Raw genomic sequence first — 9,470 nt, forward strand, 5'->3', positions numbered from 1 at the left:
AGAAGGAGTTGGAACAGGATACCGACCTCATGCCTCATCACAAAAAGGTCGACTCACCTGCTTCATTGCATCCTGATGATGAGCAAGTCTCAAATGACCAAGGGGGCACTGCAATCCTTGGTGGTCAGCCGAAAGCGGAGATGCACAACATCTCCTTTGGCGAATCACGCGAAGGTCGAGGGATAAGAAGAGAATGGAAGAAGCAAAAAAGGAGTTGCATGGGCTGAGAGAGCAACTCTGGAAAGAGCAAGAGTCGCACCAATAGAAGAAGGAAGCGCAGCAACATCAAATTTAGGAGGGGGCGCATCACGTGCAGACAGACAAAGTAGCGCCTGTACAAGTAGTTGATTCATTTGAACAACTGGCATCAGGTGAATAGGGTGAACCATCATAGGGGAAAGACTTTGCTCATGAGATAGAACAAGCGCTTGAACAGTTGGATGCAGACATGGAGTAGCAGGAGTTGGAACATGATACCGACCTCATGCCTCATCACAAAAAGGTCGACTCACCCACTTCATTGCATCCTTATGATGAGCAAGTCTCAAATGACCAAGGGGGCACTGAGATCCTTGGTGGTCAGCCAGAAGAGAAGATGCACAACATCTCCTTTGGCGAATCTCATCACGGAGTTGTGCAATCTCAGAGAGTACTGACTCTGTAGGACCAAACATCCCCTGCACAATTTGAAGAGCAAGGGATCGTGATTGATGTGCAGAAGCATCCAACTAATTTGGTCGATGCAACTAGGATGTATGCCGAAGACGCTAGCTCAAGTGTTTGTTTTCTCATAGCTGAGAATGAGCGAATGGCGAAGGAAATACAAGTGGCCAAGAAAGGAGGAGACTTGGTGACAATGTCCGCCCGAGATGAACTGAAGAAGGCAATACTAGATGAAGTATTGTCCTTGGACATAGTTATGCAAGCATTGTACTCCAAGTTTGGTAACGTGCATCAAGCAGTCATTCATCTCCACGGATGGCAGCAGCGATGTGTGAGAAGAGCACGCATCTTGAAGAACATACATACTGTTGTTGATAACATGCAAGCATGGACAATGAAGTACAAGGGAGCCCCGCTTCACTTGCCAAAGATGATGAAGGCCAATGCAGTCGAGTTGCAAGCATGTATCCGGAGTCAGATCCGGAACTATGAAGACCTACCACAACTCATCACTAGCATACAGGCTTCCCATGCACGAGTATTCAAAAGCATGGATGTTATAGTGCACACTCATGTGATCCCATCACTTGGGACTCTCACCCAGGTGAAGACCAAGAAGCAGGTCCGACAGGAGCTTGACTCGTACTTCGACGAGTTGATGTGCACCACCACCAGCCCGGACTTGCTTATTAGTGCAGACATCATGCGCAAGTACGTTGTTGGTATGGCCACACTGAAGACAATGATGTGCATTCTCATAGACAAGTTGGATAGAGGATCCCAAGTAGTATACCTAGATGTTATGGAGGCAAGGTTCAGGTTTCAGACGGATGTCACAGTAGAACACACGGACACTCTTAAGGACTACCAATATTGCCATCAATATGTCACTGTTGATCAGCATGAGGATGTCGAGTAGTTGGACTTCTATGGTTGTCTAAGTCTGGATGGTGTCTAGTTTGGCTTGTCCAAGCCATTGTTCACATGGGTACATGTGCATTGTAATGTTGAGTCATGTCAAGTGTAATTCGAGTGTCAAGAGTGGATGTAACAGTCATAGAGTAGGTGAAGAGTCATGAGGGTAGTTGATTGGTCACAAAGGGGAATGTCAAGGGCCACCCCACCCTTTGTTATAAATAATCCCTCATAACTCATTGTATAGGCTTTTGGTTAGCCAAGTTTCTACTAAGACTATCTTGAAGAAGGCTTGGACAGTATCGTAACGCGCCTTGGCTTCTCCACTGCATGGAGCTAGTACATCTCTTTGGAGGAGCAGGTGGATGTGGCTATAACATTCCACTGTTGGGGCTAGCAGGTGTATGCGGATGTATTTTATGATTGTGACTTACACTTCTTTATGTAATAAGAGCCAACAAATTTTCATGCATATGTTGTTATTGTAGTTGGACTACTCTGGTTCCTTTAATGCTATATGTTGTTTAACTTACGTACTTGTGTATGAACTGATTCACATGAAATTATATGAATCTTGTTGTTAATGTGTTGCATATGTTGTTAATGTTGTCACCGTCCGTGTCGACTGCTTTGCTGGACACCATATAGACCTTTCACTTGAACCGTGCTATAACAACTATTGCACTTGTTTCAGATCAATCCATGAGTGTTGTATGTGTTATCTTACCTTGTATGATGTGACTGCTGCATCCAAGTGGATTGCTTCGCCGGAAGTTGTGCATGTCCTTTGTGTTGTGTGTTCCTAGTCGATTTGGGACTGATCCCTTTCAACCTAGAACTCATCTTCACCTCCTTCCCCTTTCGAAGTTTTGGAACCTCTCATACGCCTTCCTTGACTCACTGCATCAATCACACCCTTGCTACTGACAGAGTTATCTTACTTGCCTTTATGCGACATCGCGGTCAAGGCATTACCTTACGACCCACTGCTGGGACTCCTACGCCAAACAGTCTAAGGTCTAATTGGGACTTCTTACCGGGGAGATCCCCTTGACATGTTGGCAGGTCCAACACTGTCAACAACACACATGAAAGAGGGATCGAAAATCAGAGTTACACAAATTGACCTTTTATATTCCTTCTTTAATTTCTACATACTCTCTTATCCTTGTATGTGAGTCCATTGTAAATATGGCATTTATGATTTAATGAGTTTACAAAATCAGGGTTGTACCTATGTTCATTATATATTGGTCTAATTTTATGAGGAAAGCCTAATAGAAAGTATTTAATAGTGAGGGGAACATTAATGAACTCCCTCATCATTTTTTATATGATGTTAATTTAGTTACTTGTTGCTTCTTATCTCCATGTTCACTCGTGCAACATGTCCAAACTATGAAAGAATGGTATTAGTTTGTTGTCTCTTTGGAACATTGTATTTTATCTAACTTGATCATTTCCATAGCTTTAGCTAGGTGCCCATCATTCTCTTTCCATAGCGACTCAGTGTCTTCAAATGCATCTCATAGGTTTGGTTTAATATGTCAAGTATTGGTGGAAAACCAATATATTTCACTTCGTAGAAAGGACTATACATTAGTTGGGATAAAATTGTATTGCTCTTACCATGCGATGATGTCATCTAAGTCTTGAATCTTTCTCACCACTTATGAAATTCCTCATTCTAATTGTTATTTGACCATGATGATATTGGCATCAAAATCCTTACTTGTGAGAATATTCCTTAAGAATTCAATGATAAGTGGCACAATTTGTTCCTCACAATTGTGAAAGTAAAGGACAAATTCATTCACATTGTGTTTGAAAACTTTATAGTAAGAGCCTTGATTCATGAAATTTTTTATCCTCTCCTTTCATTGTTTTAATTTGTATATCATCTCAAAAAAATGTGTCTCCAATGGCTCGTGTTATTTTTATCTTAGTAGTGACATTGCCATTAGGTTTGTTTGTTTGACATTAACCACAACTAAGTTTGTAGTTTCAATTGCAAATTTCATGCCTCTATTCCATTTTAGCTATAGAAGGTAAAGATCCCTAAAATTATAGATGAATCCTCATCATGAAAGCTAGGAGGTAGCTCCTTAATCATCTATTCATCCAAGGTGTCATCTCCATGTTGTCGGTAGCTTCACCAATGATGCCTAAGCCTCATGTTAATACTTTACATGGGAGACTTGTGGATGCTTTTGTTTAAGGAGGTATATTGGCCTTGATTGATACTACATTGAGCCTACACGATGGTCATAGTACCTATTGGCCTGACCCCTTAGGATCTACCAAAATCTCATTGTTGCCCCATCTTAATCATCACTTGGTCATGTACTCTCCACAATTTTAGGATAATGTATCTTTTTCCAAGATGTATCATCTTTTAAAAATTTGAGTAATAAGCTATTGATAATAAATCTAAGATCTAAGGAAGTAAATCTACATAATTAAATATTTTAGCATAATACAAGATTTGTTATGATGAACTATTCTAGTGAAATATCCATGACAATGAACTGATCATTTGTCATTGCGCATTTCCTAGCTTAAGTGATACCCAATAAGGTGGATGGCTGATGTGAGGACTTTCCAAAATAAGGTACCTCCGACATGCTTTTCATGGTCCATAAGAGAAAGGCAAACATTTGCACCCTACAACAAAGAAATTAATGTTGTATAAACTAGGATATAAATGTTCTAGAGTTACTTCAAATCAAATAATATATATCTTAACACTTACAACACTAATTACTTTGTTAAAAATATATCTATTGATAAGTGAAAATAAATTAATATATTTTCTCTAAAAAATATACTACTATACTCTTCTTTTAAAATTAACCTTCATCCTTCCCTTGCGACTAGGTCTTTGAGAAATGATAAAGATTTTCTAAACCCAACAGCCCTATGACTTTAGAGAGCCTTTCTCACTAAGCCAATAACCTGCCAACCAGTGCCTTGTTACCCGGACAACAAATTATGAAACGTAACTTTCCCATCGTGTGGATCATTACTATAAATACCTAACAGCAAAATTTAGTAGGCTAGAATTCACTAGAGAACATTGTTGATGAGAACCAATCTACCTCCTACTCATATGTATACATAAATCCAGTGATATTTTCTTGTGAATTTTCTCATAAAGCCATTGGAGGTCATTCAATAAATGTGTCAACTTTTAGTTTGAAACCCAAGTAAGAAAGCTTCTCTTTTTAAGCCAAAAACAGTAATGGAAAATGGTAAACAAACGATTTAATTAACCTCTGGCCCAACCTTAGCTGGCTACAACGAATTGTGTTGCCTCATTACTAACCTGCAGTTCCCTACTGTTCCAGTGATTTAAGAAAAGATGTTTGATACATACCTGACAGCCTCGGGTGAGGGTTTGAGATCGAATCCTTATTCATCAATTTAGACCGTTCTTAAAAGGGGGCCTATCCATATATGTTTGTTCCTCTCAGGCTGATTTAGATCTGGGTGAGGGAATCCACAGTGGCAAACATTAGATCATGGCTAGGGGATTTTCAGAGGCAAACATTACGCACTGTGTGCTCTTCCTTCTTGGAATCTAGGCGGAAAGTTTGGATATAGATAATTAGGGAGGATCAGTTAAAATTAAGGAAGGTTAAATTGCCATCCAGAGAAATCAAAATGTAATAAGGCTGTATTGAAATTTACAGTGAGTAAGATACATTTTTTTATTATTAATGTGCAGATAAATTCCAATAATTCAACTCCAGTAAAGTATCCATGATTATAACTATGAAGTTATTAAAAATTATCTTGTGTTGGATGATGCAGCTCACTCCCAACACTTAGCTGGCAGCTAAGATTTCCTCTTATTGTACTCTGTTTTTTTTTCACTTCAAACTTTTTATACCTTCCGAGCAACAGGAAAAGAGTATTATAGATAATAGCATCTGTGAATTGTTAAATACCATATAGAAAGGCCTCTCTGTGTCCCCTTGTCTTTCACAAGGCCTTCCAAGGAACCAGCAGCGGTTATGACTGTTATAAGAAGAGATATGAAGCTGAATATTTGGAAAATGCTCCACTTGACTGTCCATCTTGGGACTCTGTTCTGTGCAATGTACATCTCGACTGGAAAGTAGACTACCAATGGCCAGAAAGTCAGAGCACCCAAAATTCCCAGCACATCATTGAATAATGGAAATATGATGGCAATGCCAGTGGTTGACACCACAAATGCAGTTCTCCAGCACAGTTTCAAGAAATTGACTCTGCACGACCCACAGAAAGGAATACGTATGGGAATTCCCTCCTTGATGAATCTATTGTCAGGCCAAGTATGGGAAAACCATCCTTCAACGCAAGCAAATATTGGCTGACAATATACCTGCAACAGTGGCATGAAATATTACAATGAAGTTTCTATGGGTAACAGGGATATTAGAGTTTCAATCCAGCAGAACTAAAAGAAAGGATGAGAAAATTCTTTCTTACTTGGTATGCTCCCAGCAGGTGAACCACAATGCATGCATTGGCAAAGTCAATAAGCCAATAAGGCTCATAGAATCCAAATCCCGTCAATAGGTTTCCAGGTGCATTTTCCCCAAAAGCTGCATAACCCAGAAAAGCACAAAGCATATAGAAGGTAGTTGTTATGCTCACTGACAATAAATTTGCTTTTTTCATAGTTAAGTTCTCTGGGGGTGTTGACTTGAGAGTATCCTGCATGGTTATAAATTAGAGAAAACCTCATAATTATGCTTATAGTTTCAGGTTGTCCAAAAGATTCAAATATAGAAATGAACGAAGAGAATGAGCTATACCTGAATTTCAAGGACAATGGAAGTATATGGAAATGCAAATGCGATGTCAGCAAGACCTTGGAGCATCCTCCAAACTTTTTGGGCCTGTGTAAGAGACGTGCTTGCGCTGATTCCACCCAAATTGCCTTTAATCTCTCCATTTTCTGCCATTTCCCAGAGGTTTGAACCCATGAGTTTCGATAATTGAAATCAGGACTGTGGTGGATCAGATTAGATATTGAAATTCCCTAGTCCGGCCATACATAGCTGTAAGAGACCAACCGGGGCAATGGTTGAAGCCCCGAATAGAATAAATGAGAGTAGGATAAAAACAATACCAATAAGTTTAGCCATGCCAAGGCCAAATCCTATTGTTGCGTAGGTAAAGGACATTATTGCTGCAATTATTGAAAGGCCCCATAGTTTATGAAAGTTTGGTATTTGGCACAGGATAACTTGTATAACTCCAAAGAGGATCGTATAAGTGAGATCTGGAAAATGGCATGAAGCGTCATGTCCATATTTGTGAAAGCAATTTGATCGCCTAATTGCTCTGTATTGTTCATAAATTTTAATCAGCAAGAGCTATAAGCACTGATAGCTCTAAAACCTTCCAAGGCAAGTGATGAGAAAGTCCAATTTTAAAAATTAGCATAAACCCTTAAAAATAATGTACAGAATCACAGTATAGGAAATTTTAGGCACAGCAGGGATTGAGCAGTGAAAGTAAGAATAGACTCACTGCTTTGTTTAATTCAGACATTAATACAGTCTCAAATCTCTTGTGATGGAAACTGACCTGACACTGATTGAAGTAGTGATGGTGTAAGCAACACAGATTCCATAGAAGGAGGCATATTGAACTAGTCCACATAACCATGCTCTTCTTGCACCTGAAAAGCAAGACAGGTAATTATTGCATGTAAAGTTGACAGGTGTATTTACAGTTGAGGTTTATTACATTCATCTTAATTTCATGGATATGTTAGGTCTGTGTTTAATTTTTTGGGGATGTCTAGATAATAAATGTAATCAGTAATGTTAAAATGATTTATATTGAAATTTGCTGAAAGTCATCATGAAAGTAGAAAATATATGCAAGAAAAACCTGGAACAATCTAAAAATGTATAGATATAGCACCTAAATTCACTCGTACTGCGTCTCTGTAACAACAATTTCTGTTGGGCCCAGAGACTGGATCTGGGAATCTGTAACAATCGGAGATCAAGAAAGTGGAATACAACGTTACAAGAGCGAAAACAACCATGGCCAGAGGCCCTGCAATCCATCCCAATTGGGCAACACTCCATGCCAAGGATAACACTCCTGCCCCTATGAGGCTTGTGATGATATGAGCCACTGCTGTCCAAAGTGTGCCTGTTCATTCCAATCTCATCCACAAACTTCAGAATTCAGTCATAAACAAAACTGAGAGATCTTAAAGAAAAAACCACTGAAAAGATTCAGTGTAATAAAATGGGGAAATGAAGAAGTTGGCATGGCGTACCCGTTCGGGACAGCTCTTTGGAGCAATGGGCCTCCATGGCAGACTGTATTTCCTTGGAAGCTGCAGGCTGTTTGAGCTTGCCAGAAAGAAAAGGTACTATGATTATTTTAATTTATTAAATATGTTTATATGGATATAAATGAATAACAATTAAGTATTAAGAAGAAATAATATCATAAGGAATGTGTTTTTAATATTATGAATTATTGTTAATGAAGATTCTTTTAAATGTTTTTACAAGAAACCAACAAGCATATGTATACTCTTACGTAATAACTTAAATTCTCATAAGAATCATGAAATTATAAAAGTAGTTTTTTTTTAATAAATTATAATTATTGGTCTTACTTTTTAATATGAAATTTAATAATATTATAAATTAATTAATACATCAATCTATTTGAACAAATTTGTTTATTTTTTTATTTTATTTTATTAAAAATATATTTATATTATAATAAATAATTTACATAATATGTATTTATTTGAACATAGTTTGATGGATGATACTTTAAATAGTCATTATGCATTCATTCATTATATATGTCATTACGGTTTAGCAGACAATGCATATATGGGCATATGTCATTATGGAATCTTAGGTGTAAAAGTAAGTGCAGATCTCATTCATATAGTAACAAAAAGAAGGGACGTTCACGATTGGGTAGTTCGATGGCTTAGCATGTGATATGGCCAGTCCCCTGAACCCTAGTATAGTTTTGATTGGCCAGTCCCCTTCCCCTTGAACCGGGGACCCTTCCCCATTCTATTTGGCAGGAGGAAATACGGGCCATCCTAGCATAAGCGAGTCAACTCATAGGTGCGTAAGCTGGCCTATAGGTGCGTATCTCTGACTTGCCTAATGACAAGGAAGGATAGCTTGCTTCTTCGTGTTCCCGTGTTCCCCTTGCTCCTGATTCGAGTTTGGCTTTCTGATAGTCTACCCTCCTCCTTCCTTTAAAGTCCTTACAATGCCTTCTGTCGACGTAGGTAGCCGGGGGAAGCAAGTAGCCTGCCTGGTGCAGGTAAAAAGCCAGCAGGTGCTCGTGAAAGGAGGACGGAAATATTGTCATGGTACTGGTTATGCTCAGGATCAAAAGAACTCTCTGAAGCGGGGGACCTATTTGATACGGTAAGGCCATTCGTAAGGTTCAATTTACTTATTGGGTGGGGGGGCTTATGGTCGACCCTGCTTGCACATCCTGAAAGGACCTTGCCCTCGGAGGGACCGAATAGCACTGGTCGTGGATACGTCCCTAGTAAGTAGCAGAAAATGCCTGCAAGTGGCCCAACGCCCACATAGGATTCACTCTTTAAAGCGCATAACCTCTGACTATTGGTTGGGGGAGGGAGGGCCAAATCTCCTACCTAATCAGGGATAGCATCATATTTTGATGGATGATACTTTAAATAGTTGAGTAATGTAAATTATAAATAAGGAATTAAGAGATTAATTTTTTAAATAAATAAATAAATTATTATTATTAAGCCTTATTTAATATTTTATTAATGATTTTATATTTATTTAAATATAAAATATATTAGCAGATGATTTTGAAATTAAAAAGAGTTAAGAGGTTAAATTTTAAAATAAATAAAT

General features: G+C 38.6%; 1 protein-coding gene across 1 annotated transcript; it reads right to left on the reverse strand.

Moving 5' to 3' along the window:
* Positions 1-5,314: 5,314 nt before the first annotated feature.
* On the reverse strand, positions 5,315-7,991 carry LOC149170159 (amino acid permease 3-like). The gene is made up of 7 exons (XM_089427256.1): positions 7,871-7,991; positions 7,504-7,740; positions 7,162-7,255; positions 6,701-6,915; positions 6,384-6,526; positions 6,055-6,282; positions 5,315-5,947 (listed from the first exon to the last, which is right to left on the reverse strand). The coding sequence occupies exons 1-7, from the start codon at positions 7,905-7,907 to the stop codon at positions 5,495-5,497; spliced, it is 1,407 nt and encodes a 468-aa protein (XP_089283382.1). The 5' UTR covers positions 7,908-7,991; the 3' UTR covers positions 5,315-5,494.
* Positions 7,992-9,470: the final 1,479 nt, after the last annotated feature.

This window comes from Pinus tabuliformis, chromosome 4_2 (genome assembly GCF_031772625.1).
Source record: "Pinus tabuliformis cultivar Carrire ecotype Pingquan chromosome 4_2, CPIR1, whole genome shotgun sequence".
Classification (NCBI taxonomy): domain Eukaryota; kingdom Viridiplantae; phylum Streptophyta; class Pinopsida; order Pinales; family Pinaceae; genus Pinus; species Pinus tabuliformis.

Excerpts from the sequence above, each read along its gene's own strand:
- LOC149170159 (XM_089427256.1), bottom strand. The coding sequence starts at position 7,907 with ATGGAGGCCCATTGCTCCAAAGAGCTGTCCCGAACGG. Across the intron at positions 7,741-7,870 it reads CAAAGAGCTGTCCCGAACGG|GCACACTTTGGACAGCAGTG; the intron begins GTACGCCATGCC and ends TGGAATGAACAG. Across the intron at positions 6,916-7,161 it reads ACTACTTCAATCAGTGTCAG|AGCAATTAGGCGATCAAATT; the intron begins GTCAGTTTCCAT and ends TGAACAATACAG.